The sequence below is a fragment of the Cyprinus carpio genome, chromosome B14, assembly GCF_018340385.1.
Source record: "Cyprinus carpio isolate SPL01 chromosome B14, ASM1834038v1, whole genome shotgun sequence".
Classification (NCBI taxonomy): Eukaryota; Metazoa; Chordata; class Actinopteri; order Cypriniformes; family Cyprinidae; genus Cyprinus; species Cyprinus carpio.
In genome coordinates this window covers 13,942,896-13,962,891 of record NC_056610.1, presented here as the reverse complement: position 1 = coordinate 13,962,891, position 19,996 = coordinate 13,942,896, and the positions used below count along the sequence as shown (strand labels likewise).

General features: G+C 33.5%; 1 protein-coding gene across 1 annotated transcript in view; it reads left to right on the top strand.

Moving 5' to 3' along the window:
- Positions 1–1,379: 1,379 nt before the first annotated feature.
- The window catches only part of LOC109045278 (galactose-specific lectin nattectin-like), a 66,945-nt gene continuing 48,328 nt past the window's right edge, over positions 1,380–19,996 (top strand). The window contains exons 1-2 of the mRNA XM_042738184.1: positions 1,380–1,448; positions 1,565–1,665. Of these exons, the coding sequence (XP_042594118.1) occupies positions 1,608–1,665 (58 nt within the window). The 5' untranslated portion in view covers positions 1,380–1,448; positions 1,565–1,607. The remainder of the gene's footprint in view (positions 1,449–1,564; positions 1,666–19,996) is intronic.

The following is a 19,996-nucleotide window of genomic DNA, read 5'->3' as shown; positions in this document are numbered from 1 at the left end:
CGTGCACAGGCGTGTGCTTTTGAACCAGAAACAGTGGCAGAAGTGCCTGACCTGGGCTACAGAAAAGCAGCACTGGACTGTTGCTCAGTGGTACAAAGTACTTTTTTTCGGATGAAAGCAAATTTTGCATGTCATTCGGAAATCAAGGTGCCAGAGTCTGGAGGAAGACTGGGGAGAAGGAAATGCCAAAATGCCTGAAGTCCAGTGTCAAGTACCCACAGTCAGTGATGTTCTGGGGTGCCATGTCAGCTGCTGGTGTTGGTCCAGTGTGTTTTTATCAAGGGCAGGGTCAATGCAGCTAGCTATCAGGAGATTTTGGAGCACTTCATGCTTCCATCTGCTGAAAAGCTTTATGGAGATGAAGATTTCGTTTTTCAGCACGACCTGGCACCTGCTCACAGTGCCAAAACCACTGGTAAATGGTTTACTGACCATGGTATTACTGTGCTCAATTGGCCTGCCAACTCTCCTGACCTGAACCCCATAGAGAATCTGTGGGATATTGTGAAGAGAAAGTTGAGAGACGCAAGACCCAACACTCTGGATAAGCTTAAGGCCGCTATCGAAGCATCCTGGGCCTCCATAACACCTCAGCAGTGCCACAGGCTGATTGCCTCCATGCCACGCCGCATTGAAGCAGTCATTTCTGCAAAAGGATTCCCGACCAAGTATTGAGTGCATAACTGAACATAATTATTTGAAGGTTGACTTTTTTGTATTAAAAACACTTTTCTTTTATTGGTCGGATGAAATATGTTAATTTTTTTGAGATAGGAATTTTGGGTTTTTATGAGCTGTATGCCAAAATCATCAGTATTAAAACAATAAAAGACCTGAAATATTTCAGTTGGTGTGCAATGAATCTAAAATATATGAAAGTTTAATTTTTATCATTACATTATGGAAAATAATGAACTTTTATCACAATATGCTATTTTTTTGAGAAGGACCTGTACTAATCCCTATACTGGATTTATTTAACATTTCCTATTTCACAGCTACTGTATATCAGTAATAGAAAAAAGGTCTTTGATTATTCATCAGCATCAGTTTACTCTAAAACAAGGGAGAAATAGAGAACACTGATTAAACAACTGATTAAAAATATTTTTTGACATCATCTCACAGTTTAACTAGGCAGCATGTGGTTATTATGGAGACCAAAAAAGAACTTTACAAAATTAACTTGAAAAATAACCCTTTTCATGCATGCAAATTTATATCATTCATATTTTAGGCTCTATTTCAAGACTTTCATCATGCAACATTCTGCAACATAGGATTGCAATCTTGGGTGTAGGTTGTGTTGTTGTGTAACCTTGATGATCCACTGATAAATGTTTCAGTTGAAGGCTTTTGTAATATGGTTGATAGTTGGTGTTTGTGTAAACATGTTCATCTGCCATTTAAAAACTCAAACCTCTGCTTTGAAACACTGCACATTCTCTGTTAGTGTCACTAAATTAAAACATAAATTAAACTATTTACAATAGCATCAAAATTATATTTAGATTTTTTCATTCATTCATTTAAATATGTGTTTTGTCTGATGTTTTTTATTCAGGTGTGCAGTATTCCTGGTTGATTCCAGTGTTCTTTGAGAAACAATGGCGGTCTGGATTGTCTGTATGTCTCTCTGTCTACTCTTTGCTCTGAATGCTTCAGGTGAGATACATCATTCATTCTGCAGCATTTACTGAGCATCCATAAATATCTTCAATGTTTTATTATTTGTCCTTGAGCATTAGAAAATTTTTTATATAAAATGTTCAGTTTATTTAGTCTCAGAGCTCAACTTATTTCCAACAAATTTTGATGTTGGCTTGAGAAAGCATGAATGGACAGCCTGGGTCAAAAGAGCCAAAGCAATTGTCTGTTCACAGTTCTGGAACTGGCACCACCACAAACAAATTACAGTCACTGCTTTCAGAGTTTTGTTTGTTTGTTTTTTTTCAGGTTAAGTGGGCCAAACTTTAACCTTAAGTAATTATACCCAAATTCATTAAATAATATGACATTCACTGGTTATTTTATAGTTTACATGTATAATTTACTATTTCAGAAACCAGAAATGAGACTGCAGTCAGGAATTTCAAGTCAGAGATGGAAGAAAGGAAAGAGAGAATAGAAAGGAAGCCGAGGCATGAAGTTCAATCTGTGAAGTGAAGAAAGGATGAGAGAGAAAAAATATATAGATGCTAAATATAAAACTTTGAAATATGGACACATTTAAAAATTGATTACCATTTTAAATGTTAATCTTATAAAAAATGTTTTTAGCCTATTCGTTGTTGTTTGTGTTATAGTCACATCATTAATATATTTTTATATTTTTAATCAATATTCTGTTTTCTGAATATTCTGATATTAAGATTTCATCAAATTTAATGTCAACACTGCATGTTCTTTCAGTTGTTTGGAATTTAACACATGAATTGAGATATGGATTTACACATGATTCATTTAACTCATAACCTGTAGGTTATCAATATTTTTGGGTTTGTTAAGTATGTTTGTCTGATAATATGTGTTGATAAATCATGTGTTTTTAATTAAAATTGTGAATAATTTTTGATAAATAAGGGATGGCACACTTTACCTGAAAATAAATTTCTCGGAGTACATGACCTCAAAATGTTTATTGGTATATATCTTGCAAATAACACTTTATATGAACTGTATTCAAATTGAAATATTAAAGCCGACCTTAAAGTAAAAACAAACAAACAAACAAAAAAACTTCTAGATAGATGTTTTACCAAAGTGGCCCACTTTACCTGAGCTCACCTTATATATAATAGATATATAATGCAATTAATTTAAGAACACTTAAACTGACAATAATACAAACCAAATCTCCATGTAACAGCTTGTGAGACTGGGTGGAGTCAACATGGAAAGAGATGCTTCAAGGTTTTTTAACAATCCAAAGTCCTGGAAGGATGCAGAGGTTGGAATATTCAGCAAGAACTGACAAAAAAGAAGCCTATTATTTACTGTAATTTTATGAAGACTTATTAACTTTCTCCTCATGTCATATTCTCCTCAGGTGCCGTGCTTGAATCATGGTGAGAACCTTGCTTCTGTGCAATAACAAGGAACATGCCTTCGCAAAGCTATTGGTGTCAAGTTCAGAACCTTTCTGGATAGGAGGCTATGATGCTGTTTCTGTATGTTATATTATTTATTTATTTATTTTGTCATTTTCGTTGTTTGTGCTTTTGTGCATCATACACTTTACTGTTTAAATCAGCACTGCTTACAAGTGAATGTTTAAATTTACACAGAGATGTGCAAGTAGCATCTGCGAGATAGAGTTTTTATTAATTGTTTTTGATTTCTTTAATTTACACATGCACCTAATGCCAGGCGGCCCTAAACACAGTGATCTTTGTGCTCTTCTGTACACAGGAGGGGACATGGTTCCTCAAATTTTCACTTCAGTTACCTAATAGAATGGTAAGTTTTATTCTGTGGCATAGAAGGGGGGGGTATTAGAATTCTCAGTATATCTCATAATTTTTTATGGTGAAAATATGCCCCCATAATAACTGTAAAACATACAGTACATACTGATACAAAATAGTGATTGAGAAAAACTTGAATCTTTACACATTTTCAAGATTTATAACTGCATATTTAGTATGCTTACTAAGGCATTATTGCTTGCTCTTTCCCCATGCACCCCTCACCAACTGAGAAAATCTGACCTTACCTAGACTAACCAGAGTGTGGGTTGGTCATCTTGGGAGGAAGGTCTGATTTTTGCCTTAAGCCAGAGTATCTAAAATGTGATAATGTGATAAGCTACAGTAATTAAGTTGGCCAAATGACTGATCTGCTATTTAAGCTGCTACTTTTTCCTCTGACACTAATTTTTTTTAAATCTATGTCCTCCTACATCTTTCAAGCTACAACCCCCAAACTTGGGTCAGACCTTCAGACTGGTCTGCCTCGGGTTGCTATATCTTCTCTAACTACCCTTACCCAAAAGTAGTATACTTCAAGTTTATTTTATTAAGTATACTTAAGTAAAGTTCAATTATATTTTTAAGTATACTTTATGTAGCAAGTATACAAATATCAGTGTTCTAGTAGTATACTTGTAAGTGTACTGTTTCAATACTCCTTGGGACTAAATTGGCCCACTTTCTAGTATATAAAAGTATACTGTAGCAAACTTTGAGTAAAGTTATAAGTATGCTGACAGTTTACTAATTAAATACTTTTTACACTTTGAAGTATAGTCTCAGTAAACTACTAGTTTAGCAGTTTTATACTGCAAGTATACTTATAAGTTTTCTTTAAGTGAACTTTACATCATACTTTAAGTATACTACTATGTCCCTATTTAGATTTTAATTTTTATATATTTTGTTATATGAATATCTGAACATACAAAACATCCAAAGAAAGAACAGGGTATCTGCTTGTAAACAAAAAATTTTTATTCTAGCTTCATGCATTCTTTTTTTAAACACTTTAATGTGGGTAAGTTTCATTAAAAAAAAAGAAAAAAAAAAAATAAAAAAAAAAGAAAGAAAGAAATATCATTTTGAACAAAAAGCTGAAAAAGGACTATGAATTGGATTCAGAATGATAATCAAAACAGATGGAGTCGATCAACAACCCAAAGCTTGACTGTTATTATTACCTCTTCATCGGTCTACATTTTATTCCATAACGTTACAGTTTTGATGCTGTTTCATGTCAGATGATCGTGTTACATCTGTTAATATCTGTTGTTTCTTTTTATTCTTCACTTGTGTTTTTTTTTTTTTTTTTTTTGGAAATTCTGTACAGAAGATGTGTTCTAGCGCCCTCTACCGTATAGCAATGAAAACACGGATTCTAGGAGCACAAGTATAGTTCAAATATATTTAGACTTTTTTTGTAAGTATAAGTCAAGTATACTTAAATGTCATTTTAAGTATATTTCTGAGAAGTACATAAAGCCCATTTCTGAGAGGTACATAAAAAGTAAACTAAAAGCATACTTTCCTATTTTTAGTTTAAAAGAAGTATACTAATAACACACTTGAATAACTTATTTTTCTTAAGGGTGATCAAACTTGTGATTTTCATTAAACAGATGATCAAATCTATGATGAGTCCCATATAGACTTTCATTGAGGGGGTCAAAACTTCAGTACAGACTTATAGAGTGTTAAAGCTGTTTATCACTATTATCCTGGGATGTTAAATCATGCTAAAAACATGCTAACAACATGCCAACAACATGTTAATAATGCTAAAACATGCTAGCAACATGTTAATAATGCTAGAAAGATGCTAGCAACATGCTAATCATACTAGAAACAGTTTAGCAACATGGTAATCATGCCAACAATCTGTTAAATCATGCTATCAACATCTAAACTTTCAAACTTCCAGCTTTTACAAACACTTCTAACATTCAGACAAGTCTTTTTAAAGCCAACTTCAAAGTTCATTCAAAAACTACTCATCAAATGCATCATGCTCGATAAGGAGAAATGTGGAATCACTGTGTACATGACCCAGTTTATCCACTTTGGCTCATCAAAATCTCTGAAGTAACACTGAGAAAGCAAACAGTGTTGAACAGCAGATCGATACGGATGTCTTTTATTAACCCCAACATACATTTGTCAGTTAGAAAAGTATGAGATACACATTTCAAATGTAAAGTGCAAACACTAGGTGGTGCCAAAGTCCATTTAAAACAATGTTTGAAAACAAAATCCTTAATGCAGAATCAACAAAAGAAGAGTAATAATAAGAAGCAGTAGTAATAATAATAATAACAATAATTGCATTTAAAAACTATAAGTTGATTGATTTTTGTGGAAATTATTTAGGTACTACTATTTACCTTGTTGTATTTATGCTTGTACAATTTGTGCAACTTATTTTGCAAAACAAGCAACTCATCTTGGCTTGCCAAAACATGAATATTTAATAATAATAATAATAAAATAAAAATAAAAATAGGTGGAAGCAGATGGTCGATACAGTTACTGTTACAAATGTGTTGTTTATTAACAACTGTATCTGCAACCATTACAAAAAAATGTTTGCGGTTTTGTGTGTTTCCGGCCCACCGGAGTCTCAAAAGCACATTTCAGTTCAGTTCCTGTGAATAATTGAGGAAGCTGTTGTGCAGCAGTGGTAGTTAGTTCAAGGCCCACTCCAGGAGAAACATGCATGACTTGAGCCCTAGTAAAGAAAAACTTAACACAGAAGCCGGTTTATAACTATATATATATTGCATAGCCCCACATACAAAGCATGCTTGTGTTTTTAGGAATGTAACTAAGCTTCTGTTCATGAATAACTGCTCTGGTGTAAATATTTTGAATGTTTTATACCCCGTCATTGGTGTTTGCGATCGTCTGAGGTATAAATCTATCAAGGAAGCTGAAAATATTACTGATAATAAATGTGCTATGTGGTAATTGTGTTTTTTTCCCCCCTATAAATTACTACTAGTATCAGTGACCATCACAATAATGTTAATAATGCAGTTTATTTGTGTAAATAGCATGCTTGCTTTTTATTTCAGATAAAGGATAACAGTGCAAAAGAACCAGTTGCAAAGCGAGCCAATGCAAATAAGCAGCCCACTCAGGAACCTGGAACACAGCTAAGACCAAGCGTGTTCTTCAAAGTCTATTCAAAAAATTATGTCCTTCAGAGCACATAAACAATATATATTTTGGAAATGCCAGGTATGTGATTTTGATTTATATATTTCAACATGATACAATACCAGTCAAAAGTTTTTGAACTGTAAGATTTTTCATGTATTTGTAAAGAATTCTCTTCTGCTTGCCAAGCCTGTATTTATTTGATCCAAAATACATAAAGTTGCATTTGCTAAAGCAGTTATATTGTGAAATATTTTTACTATTTAAAATAACTGCTTTCTATTTGAAGATATTTTACAATTTAATTTATTCCTGTGATCAAAGCTAAATTTTCAGCATCATTACTCCAGTCTTACTCCAAGTGTAACAATATTCACTATACCATTTAAAAGGTTGGAGTCAGTATATATAGAAATTTTTAATGCTAAATATATATATATACATATATATATATATATATAGATATATATTGTATATATATATATATATATATATATATATATATATATATATATATATATATATATATATATATATATATATATACAATTTTGGTAAATAAAATTAAAACTTTTATTTAGCACACGAGTGATGATAAATACAATAATCATGGTTACAAACAATGCTGTTCTTTCAATTCATCATAAAAAAAAACCTGAAAAAAATTATTCTCATCTCTTTTCAACATTATTATTAATAATAAAAATAATAATAATAATAATAATAATAATAATAATAATAATAACAATAAATGTTTTTTGAGTAGCAAATCATAATATTAGAATGATTTCTGAAGGATTGTGTGACTGGAGTAATGATGCTAAAAATTCAGCTTTGAAAGTCAGCTTTGATTGTTCCTAATAAACTGTTTAACTGCACTCACAAGTGAATCTCAGGTTATTTTGTGGGAAATTTAAATATTTTCTAAATAAACTATAAACATGAAAATATATATTCAAATATTTTGTCCTCACATTCTTTATTGTAACTCTTCCCTCTCAGTCACACACCTGGCTGAAAGGCTCATTATGCAGCTCATTATGCGGGCCTTTGTCTTCTCAGGTGTGAATCACACTAATATTCATGGTCAATCATGCCTACTCGCATATCGAAACAAAAAGTGTCTTAGAAAATTTAAATTAATCTATTGTTTTCTGTGAGCGAACATTTTTGAAGCAAAAATTCTAGGCTACAATGTCCATGTTTGACAGTCTTGTGAATTTATGTTATTTATGTGTTTTTTGACCTTATTTCAGTGACTAAAATTTTAGTTTTTCACTAACCACACATAAACATTGTTTTCTCAAAAAACACAATCATGTACATACATGCTATTTACATATTATTGTAGCCCAGTTTGTACTGAATATAGTGTTTTCATTCTTTAGCCATGTATATGTTTATAAGCAACTGAAAAAAAGCACAAAAGTCAGGGTATGTCAAAACTTCTCCAGGCCCCCAAAACCCCCTTAGACCCCAGAGCAGGGCCGTAGCTGGGGTTTGTGGGGCCCCGGTGCAGGTTGTAACAGTGGGCCCTGTTTGAAATTGTTTAATTTGTATGTTTGTTCTATTTATTTATTTGTGGTATTTACACAATGTTTTAGTTTATTCAAGTTTGTGACCAGGTACAGAAACCGAATAATTAAATGTAAAGCACAGTAGCACTGCTTAAGTCTTCACTGTAAAAAATAAATATACAATCAAACCAAAATTTATTCAGACACCTACAACATTTCTCACATTATCACAGTTTATTTGCTATAGTTTAGAAAATAGTAATAAAATATGACAAGAACTCAAAGTTAAACTTTCTAAGAACAAATTCATCTTGATAATGTTAGATAACTTAGATAACATAGAAATGTATGTAATGGACTACAATCAACCAAAACTTCAGACAGTTGTTAGTATGACAATATTTACACATCTATCAATACTTTGTTGACTATTTACCAAGCAATGCTTAATTTTGTTCAGTCTGTGGTGTGAAAAGGTAGCATTAGCAATTCAGGAAAAAACATAAACAAAACATGGTCAGGTCAAAGTGTCTGAATATTTTTTTTTTTTAATCAGTTTCACTAGTTCACTGTATGAAGAATTTTTGGGTATATGTCACAGTTCGCTTTATTTTGCTATACTCACTTTCATAAATTATAGTGTCCTGCACCTACTAGTTTTCGAACATACTTTCTAATATGGATATTTTGACATATGCTGTATGTATTTGTCAGTACAAGAGCAAAAAGAGGCAAATTCGGTGTTCAAGCGTTTTGAGAAGCGTTTCTCTGTGTGAGCCCTGAAAACCAGAACACCGCGGTTGCTGAATTGGGCTCTTTCACATCCTTTTCTGTTTGTTTGAGGTGGGTTTTGTGTTTGTTGGTTTTGCTGCAGGAGGAAGTTCGAGGAGAACTTCACAATGGAGAGCTTGGTTCAATGTTGCTGTCTGTGAGACGCGGCTCTCCGCGTGCGCACCGAACACAGCGCGCGAGAAACCAGCTACTCACTTCAGCTTTTCGCGTCTTGTGTTTGGATGGTTTAAACTCTTTTGAATGTTTAAATTGGCAAGTTTTTAAAACACGTGAAAATGATAAGCTTTCGTGACGACGCGCAGCAGTGGCCTGTCAACTTTCCTGAGCGTCCAGACGGTTAAGATCGCGGGGGGCCCCCCAATCAGCCGTGGGCCCCTATAATCGTCACCACCTTTCACCCCACTAGCGACGGCCCTGCCCCAGAGGGTTAAAATACATAATGTAGGCTAATACAAAATAAACAATTTATGTATATTATTACAAATGCCTGCAAAGGGAGCCAAAGGCCTGGTAATTGCTGCTGCTACACTTGGTACAATCAAATCCTTGTTTAATAGGCTATTGACCAAACATTTAATTCAAATATCCACTTAATCTTTAATATTTGGCCACTTTTTGCTATAGATGACACAGCCTCTATAATTTCTTCAAAAAAAAAAAAAAAAAAAAAAAAAAAAAAAAAACGTGGACATCACAACCCTTACAAAAAATAACCATGGTTTCATCTAAGTAAAATTGCTTAATTTCCCTTTGCGTGATTTCTGAATGCTTGAGACTAAGAAATAAATCATACAACTGTATTATTAAAGTCATATCCATAGGTTACTGTCTGAGCTACAATTGTAATTTTATTTAATTTTATATTTTATTAAAGTTCTATTTTGATCCCTATAGTAGGTGTTGTTTGTTTTTTTACTTCCATAATATTTGAGGGAGTGGGGACACAGCAATACAAACCTGCTTAGGGCATCCATTTGACCAACAGCGGCCCTGAAGCAAAGTTTTGACTGATTGGTGATTGGATTCATTGTTTTGTGTCGCTGCATTTAAACATGAGAATGCACGTACAGAATGACGCGTTCGGTGTATCATAGAGTGATCCGGGTCCTAATGACCGCTCATTAAGGAATTTTAAATCCGTAGAGGGCGCTGTTGGCCTACGTCTAATAAAATGAAAGCAAAATACACAAATAATATTTAGACTGTATTTCTGATTAGATAAAGCAGTAATTGATGCCATAAAATCATGAGTATGTTTTGATTTAAAGGTCAGAATCTATAGCTTACATGAAAAAAAAAAAAAATCACAAACATGACACTTAAATTAAATATTTTTATATATACTGATTTATTCATTAATGTGTAATATTTTCTATTTCTGAAATTATGAGCTCTAAAAGATTTTCTGAATTTTTACAACTGTTTTGCTTTAGACCATTTGCAAATGTTAAATCATAATTTAAAATTTCAAGGTTACCACTGCATATTTCTGAAAAAAAAAAAAAAAAAAAATGGAATGATTAATATATAGTTTATTTATAGTTATTTTCAAATCTTCAATGTACTGTCATTATAAAAGAACATTATTGTTTATTTAATTCTAACAAATAAGAATTAAAAATAATTATATATTGGTATTGGCATTGGCTATTGGCCAAAATGAGTTGAAAATTATCGGTTATTATAGATTATAGATGCTGAAAACACAGCGAGTGTTTGAGTTTGTGTATCAGCTGAAAGTACTCCATCCATTTACAGAACATGCAGACTTATTGGACACAAGCACTGACTGGCTGCTGTAACATATATTTTTGTTTTGTGATAGGATGTTAGATTAATCCATATTGGGTAATGTCCAGAGTTTATCATCATTAGTAAATTTTCTCAATCTTGATATGATATAATTTATCGCCCGGCGCTATTTCAGGCTATTTATAGAACGTGCTTGTCAGGTGACTTAGAGACTCCATGCAGGCTACCAGGTGCCATGGGCACCATTTTGGTGACCACTGGTGTAGGATGTAGATAACATCACATCTGTGGTATTTCACACAACACTGTTGTAATCTGGTAGTGGTTATGGTTAATTTCTGGGATAAATTAATATTTCAGCCCCCCAGACTTTTTACAGTGGTGGTTCACCTGTTAAACCTTTTCACAATACTTTGGTATGCCCATTATAATCAATAAAAATAATGACTGCATATTTTTTTTATTATTATTTTTCAAACTTTTTTAATCCACAAGTAAATACAATGTACTTATTTTAGTGCTGCCATATCTGGTCCACTCTCCTACACTACACAAGGAGCAGTGTGGCCATTTTGAGCAAAAAAATGACAAGCCCATTATGCTCAACCCTGTCACAAATATATATACAGTATAATATATATATATATATATATATATATATATATATATATATATATATATATATATATATATATATTATATATTTCTCAATGTTTCAGGGTTGTAAACTTGTGACAGAGTTAGCGTATTTACTTCATTTAGCAATAATTTTAATAATTGTAAATATACTACCGGTCAAAAGTTTGGGATCAAAACAATTTTTAATGTTTTTTACAGGGGTTTCTTATGCTCATCAAGGCTGCATTTATTTGATTGAAAATACAGGGAAAAATGTAATATTGTGAAATATTAGTATGATGTAAAATAATGTTTATTCCTGCGAGGCAAAGCTGAATTTTCAGCATGATTACTCCAGTCTTCAGTGTCACATGATCCTTCAGAAATCATTCTAATATGCTGATTATTTATCAGTGTTGGAAACTGTTTGTGCTGCTTAATATTTTTTTTTTTTTTTTTTTTTTTTTTTTTGGAATCTGTGATACTTTTTTAGTTTGATGAATTCTTTGATGAATAAAAAGTTAAAAAGAAGAGCATTTATTTAAAATAGAAATCTTTTCTAACAATATACACTACAGTTCAAAAGCTTGGGGTCAGTAAATTTTTATTCTTTCTTTTTTTTTAAAGAAATTAGAACTTTTATTCAGCAACGATGCGTTCAATTGTTAATAAGTGATAGCAAAGATTTATCAGTCCCTCCAGGATTTCGCGGAACTTTTCTCTGATTTTTGCGGCCTTAAATGACTGATTTTGCTGCGGCTTTTCTCAAAATTTGCGGTGATATTTGCAGTGAAAATATGCCACAGACAACACTCTTCTAACACTGTTATGACTTTTCTGACTTTGAGAACCACTGTAGGTCTCCAGACTAACGTTTGACAACACCAGCACTAGTGGCATTAAGTTCTACAGAAGGTGGCACCAACACCTGACAGTAGAGCACTCACCCTAATTGCACATGTACATCTCGGAGTCATCTATTTAATGTCTGCATTTACATGCAAGATGTATTTTTAAGAGTGCTTGTTCATCTGCAGTACGTCTCTAAGATGTTTCCTGTCAGATGTCAAATAGACATTTATTAGAATGCATGTAAAACTGCTTCTGAGACGTTTATCAGAGTACACAGCAGATGATTCCCAGATCTTTAGCAGATGTCTTACAGATGTAATAAATATATTGCATCTAATAAAATTTACTTTTATCACTGTCATTCATAATGTCTAAATATAATTTAATGAATACAAATATATGTATATATGAGGGAGTGGAAATGGCCTGTAAGTACTTCTCTGCAGTCATCTACTAGTGGTAATCTTTTTTTATTTTTAAATAATTGTTTGCTTTCCTACATTATGAAACGTATAGTTTTATAACATGGGGGAAACCTGTGAAGGATGAACAAATATCCTCACATTAAAAATAATTTTCAAATTCAGTAATACTTAAAGCTTTGAAGTGCTGGAAAAAGTTGTTTGAAGCATTTAAAAACACTAAAAAACATTAGACCATTTCTGCCACAAGTTGTTCCTGTAATTTTACTATGTTAAATCAATGGTGAACCGTGGAGATTTGTGATTATTGAACAATGTTTTTCCTGGTTTCCACATTAGTGGCGTTTGTTCTGATATCTGTAGCTTTAACAGAATTCTGCACTGAATTTGAATGCTTCAGATTTTAAATCTCAGATTTAACAGAGAAAAGACAGATTCTGTACAGATTCTGTAGCGAATTTGACTTCTTTCTTCACACTGTATCTCCCATCGCTGTTTATATTAGTGTCGCGTGATCGAGATCAGTCCACGGCTCCGCCTCGAGCAGATAAACAGTTTGTGCTGTGCAGCCAAAACTAGTAACGCAGATTCGTTCTGCTTTCGGTTCGTTTATCCAATGTAACTCTTGTAAATCAGTCATGATGAGAATGCAAGGCTGTTCATTTCATTTTTGGAACTGAGAAACAACCTTTCTTTGACTGAATGTGCATTGCGATTACGTCACGGGACGCGTCTTAGCCCAAATTCTGTGGAAAATTTGTGGCAATTATGAAAATTTGTGAGCTTTTGCGAAAACTGCAGAGTTTGCTTGATTTTGCGATAAATTCAGTGATCACAAAATCGCAAAATCCTGGAGGGACTGATTTATATTGTTATAAAAGATTTAGATTTTGAATAAATGCTGTTCTTTTTAACTCTTTATTCATCAAAGAATCCTGAAAAAAGTATTGCAGTTTCCAAAAAAATAAAAAATAAATAAATTGGCAGCACAACTGTCGCCAGCATTGATAATTCTAATAATAAATCTGCATATTAAAATGGTTTCTTAACGATCATGTGATACTTTATACTGGAGTAATGGCTGATGGAAATTCAGCTTTGCATCACAGAAATAAATTATATTTTTTTAGGATATTAAAATAGAAACCATTATTTTATATTGTAATAACATTTTGCAAGATTACTGTTCTCATGATTCTTGATCAAATAAATGCAACCCTGATGAGCATAAGAGACTTCTTTAAAAAGCATTACAAGTCTTAATAATCCCAAACTTATGACCAGTAGTAAATACTTACCAAAATCATGACAACTCAAACTAAAATTGAAGGTATTCTCAACCATGTCACATTAATATTTAAAAAAACGTTACATTGTGCATGTTAAACTAACACAATAAATTTGTTGTTTTAGTTAAACATCTAAATTGACAACATTTTTACAAAATAAAAGACCACAGCCAGACAATTTGCCTATTATAACATAATTTGTTGGAGTTTTTAAAAAAAGAAATAATAAACCAAGTTCAAATATTTCCAAATCCCAGGAATGACCGTTATATATTTAGCATTTATATTTAACATTGCCATATGCAGTCTTGTAATGCTTAAGAATAATTACTTAATAATTCAGTTTTGAAAATTAAATATGGTTTGAGCCTCCATTGAGGACAGCAAGCCAAGTTTGTTTACCATTAACCATCAGCACTTGATGGGCAGGTGAACTCATGAACTACAGTCTCTTAACTTCTGCATCTGGAAAGTCACAAGAAACAGCCGTGGCCAAATATTATTTCAGAATTGAATGAAAGTAAAGGCAATGTATTCTTTAATGAATTCATCTAATTTAGATGGTCAGGTGATACAACTTTTGCCCCATTTACAGTCTGGACAAGCTGACTCTAGTTGCCGAAAGTCAGAGCCAGTCTGCAGATTTAAGTTGACAGATTTAATAGAAAATTGAAGGTGTACTCCCTGTAAAACTGTATACAGAGGCAAGGTTCCCACCATGGCCCTGTGGATTTATTTGGAACAATTTTCTTGGCGATATACTGCAAAAACAGACAATGCTGCAGCTGAATTCACTTAAGGTCACTTAATATTAATTGTTTGTTTTTAAGTTAAATATAAAATCAATATCACATCTGCAGTCGTGCTGATATTTGGGAAAACAGCACTCTGAAGAAGTCTGATATTGCTTAGCTGTAGCGTATGCTCTATAAAAATGATTATCAGTGTACCATATTTGCTGACCTAAGCATCAATCCTGGTGACTAATATATTCAAGGTAATGCTGATTCCAGCAACTGTCCTTGTTCTCTTTCTCACATGCTGTTTACACATGCTGTTTAAGCTGTGAAAAAAACTGGCAGGTTCATAGTGTCACTAAAAAGATAGCTTTAAAATGATTTTGATTCATAAGTTTGAAGCCATGGTGTTGTTTACTCATTTGACATTCTTTTTTAATTTAATACATTTTATTACAAATTATATTATCAGCATAACACAGATTTAAAAGGCAAAATTAAAAATTAAAATGAATCTCAGAATTTATATCTGGTTAATACAACATTTATTTTAATGACAACAACACTCAAGCTGAATGGACTCCACAAGTTTCTGTAAAACCTGGTTATCATGTTATCCAAAATGATTTGAGAATGACCGCTTTTGTGTGTGAAGTGAAGCAGTATGTGAAAAGACAAAGTTGACTGGGAAAACAAACAAGCTGCTTTGACTAATGTTCTTTTTTTTAGAAATGATCAGTGAAGGTTAATAAAGGTGTTTCCAGCAAGTCACCATCTTTGCTATTTACTTTATTCAGTCACTACACTCTCAGAAAAAAAGGTACAATTTTGTACCAAAGGTGGTACAAACCCTTGTCACTGGGGCAGTACCTTTTAAGGGTACAGAATTGTATCTTAATATAAAGGAACAAATTAGTACCATTCAAATTTGTACCTTAAAGGACATGATTTGTACCATGGGGAACCAAAATGTACCTTTTCATTTTTTAAAACTTGTTGGTACAATATTGTACCTTCATCAAAGGTACAAATCTTGTCCTTTAAGGTACCACCCCAGTTGGTTGTTGGGTTCTCCAGGGTTCCAAAGTTTGTAATTCATTTGGGACCCATCACTCCAGAACCACTTGCCCTCCTGTGAACAGAAGAGCACAAATATTTACACCTCTGTGTAAATTTGAACTTTTACTCTTTTCTGCATTTCGTTGCCTTGTACCTTACATGTGCAGTGACAATAAAGTTGAATCTAATCTAAGCTAATCTTTTCACTTTAAGCAGTGTTGGTTTGATATTAGACTCTAAATTGTTACATATTCATCTTAGACAACAGCACAAACAACAACAAAAAGTAAATAAATTAACAACATAATAACATACTGAAACAGCATCATAGCCTCCTATCCAGTATGATTGTGAACTTGAGATCATAGGCTTTAAGAAGGCATACTTCTCTTTACTGTGTACAGAGGCAAGGTTCCCACCATTGATCAAGCACGTCACCTGAGGAGAATATGACATGAGTAGAAATAGATATTAGATAGATAGATAGATAGATAGATAGATAGATAGATAGATAGATAGATAGATAGATAGATAGATAGATAGATAGATAGATAGATGGGTTAAAAAAACCTTTAAATAATAAAAAAAAAACAAATAAGGTAATTTATTTATACTTTTCTGTCAGATGTTGAGTATTTCATACCTCTGCATCATCCCAGGACAATGGATAGTTAAAAACCTTGAAGCATTCATGTCCATATCGAGTCCACCCAAACCGACAGGCTGTTACATCGAGATTTGGATTGTTTTATTGCAAGTTTAAGTGATCATTAATTAATTGCATTATATACAGTCAAGGCCAAAAATATTGGCCCCCTTGGTAAATATGATCAAAAAAGTCTGTGAAAAATCATCTGCATTGTTAATCCTTTTGGTCTTTTATTAAAAAAATTCACAGTTTGGGAGGGTTGCAATAAAAATTCTCCTAGCTCATTCAAAAACAAACTAAAGCATATTCAGTTATCAGCCATGACTGGAACTTTAAATGGGAATGGCTTCTATGATCAGATGAAACTAAAAAATTAGCTTTTTAGCAGCAAACACTCAAGATGGGTTTGGTGAACACAAAGAAAAAAAAAGAGTACCCCATGTGTACAAAGAAATATACTGCTGTATTTTTGATGTTGTGGGCCTATATTTCTGCTGGAGGTCCTGGACATCTAGATACATGGCATCATAGATTCTATCAAATACTAACAGATAAAAAAATCACTAAATGACTTACTCTGTTAGAAATCTTATAATGGGCCATGTTTGGATCTTCCAACCGTAGAATAATCCAAACACAAACCTCAAAAACAACACAGAAATGGGTCACTGAGCTCAAAACCAAGCTTCTGCTATAGCCATTCCAGTCCTCTGACCTGAACCCTAAGGAAAATGAGAGGAGTGAACTCTTTATCAATTTGTCACATATTACTGAAAATTCAGTAGTGGTGTTTAGGTAGGCTATGTTCAGTAAATGCTGCAGTATTATCATGATCCATCTCACCTGATGCATTCAGAGCAAAGAGCAGACAGAGAGACACACAGATGGTCCAGAATCCCATTGTTTCTCACTGAAATCAGCCAGGAATACTGCATCTGAAACAACAACAAAACATGTTATACATATCTGAATATAAATATTGTTGATGCTATTGTAAATGTTTTAATTGATGTATTATTTTGGTAATACTAACAGAGAGCTTGCTGTATTCGTCTGTTTCTCAGTGCAGATCTTTGACTTTTTATATTGCAGACAGGGGCGGAACCAGGGGGTGGCCAAGTGGGGCCATGGCCACCACTGACCTAAGCTTGACCAGATGCGTACTTCAGCTTCACCTCAAATGTCAAACGAGCGTGGAAAAGCTCCAGCAGCCAAATGAGCTTCAGTAGAACAACTGTGAACTGCAGTCTGATGAGATGTTGTTAGACTATGTCAGTAAAACACACTTTCCTGTCCCATCAGCTGTTTTATGTGCTCAAGGTACACACTCTTCAATGGTACACAAATATGCGGTGCACGCTCTATATCACATCATCATAAATAACCCGCACAAGAAATATGAGCACCTAGTTCGTCAGCTAATTTATGAAATTAAAGCTGCAAACTGTGCATGTATACGCAGCACACAACAAGAACGTCTCTCAAATGCAAAACATATTCTGCAATTCGAGATCAAAATATAAGGCACAAGCTGATATGTATTTTTTATTTGTAATTTAATGGACAAAAAAAAAATGTGAGCACAGTGCACTTATACTAGAAAATATGCTAAAATGAAACCATTTAAATACATAAAATGACTCATTTTATATTCTGGCATTTATGTCTACTGTTGACTTACGGCCTTTTTCACATTTTTTATCACTATCTGTATGCCTCATCCATGAGTATGCAATGTTGAAGAGCAAGCATTTGGGAGTTTTGAGAAGCTGAATGAGCAATAAAGCTATAGTGAACCCCTTTTTTAAAATACCTGGAGGTGAGGAATAATACAAAAAAACTCATATTTACAAATATCTCAGTTACAGTTAAGTAGACATTAATTGTACTCAGTTGTGTTTTAGGAACTAAAACAGTCCAGTACATTATAGTCAATCACATTTTTATATTAAAATAATAAAGATTTCTGTGCCACCACAGACTCGTTGCTGCCCCCTCCCTGGCCACCCCTATAAAAACATCCTGGCTCTGCCATTGATGGCAGATGAATAAATGTCTACTTAAAAAAAAAAAACACTTATCAGCCATATTACACCATTCTTACATGCTGAATAATTTATCATGGGATCATCAAGGTCACACAAAACACAACCTACACCCACAAGACTGCAATCTTATGTTGCATTGTCACGGTGCAGGGTGTCTTCTCGGCTTCTCCTGCGGTCTGGGTTGTCCTGTCATGTTCGGTAGCTCATGGTCTGGGCAATCAGCACTGATCTTTGGGCGGGGGTGCGCAGATCACAAGCTGATTCTCCCCCACCTGGCGCTCATTCCCCCACTCTCTTATATGTCTCCTGCCTTTCTGTCCATCGTCATGAGTAGATTGTTTTGTCTTTGCTCGTGTTTTGTGTATTTATTCAAGCATCAGTGTCTGACCCTCTGTTCTCCTGTGCTTAAGGACTCATAGTACGGAGATCCGGCAGCTTGAGTGGTCCGCAGTGTCTGCCGGCCAGCTCTGGAATCTCCACTAACCTGAGCAGCATTTAACTATTGTTTATGTTATTTTGTGTTTTGTGGCGAGAATAAAGATTCTCCTTTTTCACTACTCTGCATCTGAGTCCTCTATCTATCCTAGACCCTGACATGCATAATGTTGCATGATAATTGAGAAAGTTTTGAAGTAGAAATCAAAATATGAATATGAACAGATAATTTCCTTTTTTTATATATACATATTAATAATTCAGGAAACCAAATTCACATTCATAAATTTTCAGGACACAACTGAAATATTCTATTAGCCTTAACAGTTTTCAGGTCACTAATCACATATATGTGTGACATTTTTCTGCATTTGCACATGAAGTTCATAAAAATTTTCAGTTATTCATTTATTTTATTTTATTTCACTACAACTACAGAACGCTATGCACTGATTTGGCATCTCAGACCATTTCATGTTGTTATATGAGTGCACAAGCATAAATGCTTAGGAATAACAATTCCAAATGAGTTTTGCCTAAAGATGCAATGCCAATATTACACTGTAATTATAGTGATTCTGACCAACCTAATATCAGCAATTGCTTTAATGCAACTTTGTTTCTCTGCAAATGGGTTTAGAAGAGTTAAATGTAGATAATATGTGCAATTGGACGGTTAGGGTTTTGTTAGTGTTAGTTATAGTATTATAGTGAATGTGTCAGTCTGTCTGTACTATTGGCCAGTATTATAGTGTTAGTGTTAGCATAGTATAGTGAGGTGTAGTATTAAAACACCTCTCTCTGTAAGGTCCAGCTCCGGTGAGGTAGTATTGTGGAAGAAAATACACTAACTAAACAAACTAACTAAATAAATAAACAAACAAACAAACAAACAAACAAACATGAAGCAAAACAGAATTCTTCAGGAATGCTTTGCTTCAGCAGGAAGGGTGAAACAAATTCTAGATGAACACCTAATTCTTCAGCAAGAAAATGACCCACAAACATAAAGTCATAGATTATGACTTAACAAGTCAGAGTGTAGCCCAACCCCCCCCCCAAAAAAAATTAATCCTCTCCAGGTAAGCCGCCTAGAGACATACACATCTAATGTGAACTGACAGGGTTTAATAATCATTTGCTTGCAACATACGATACTCATACCTTTCCTGTGTGAACCTTACCTTCACACAGTTA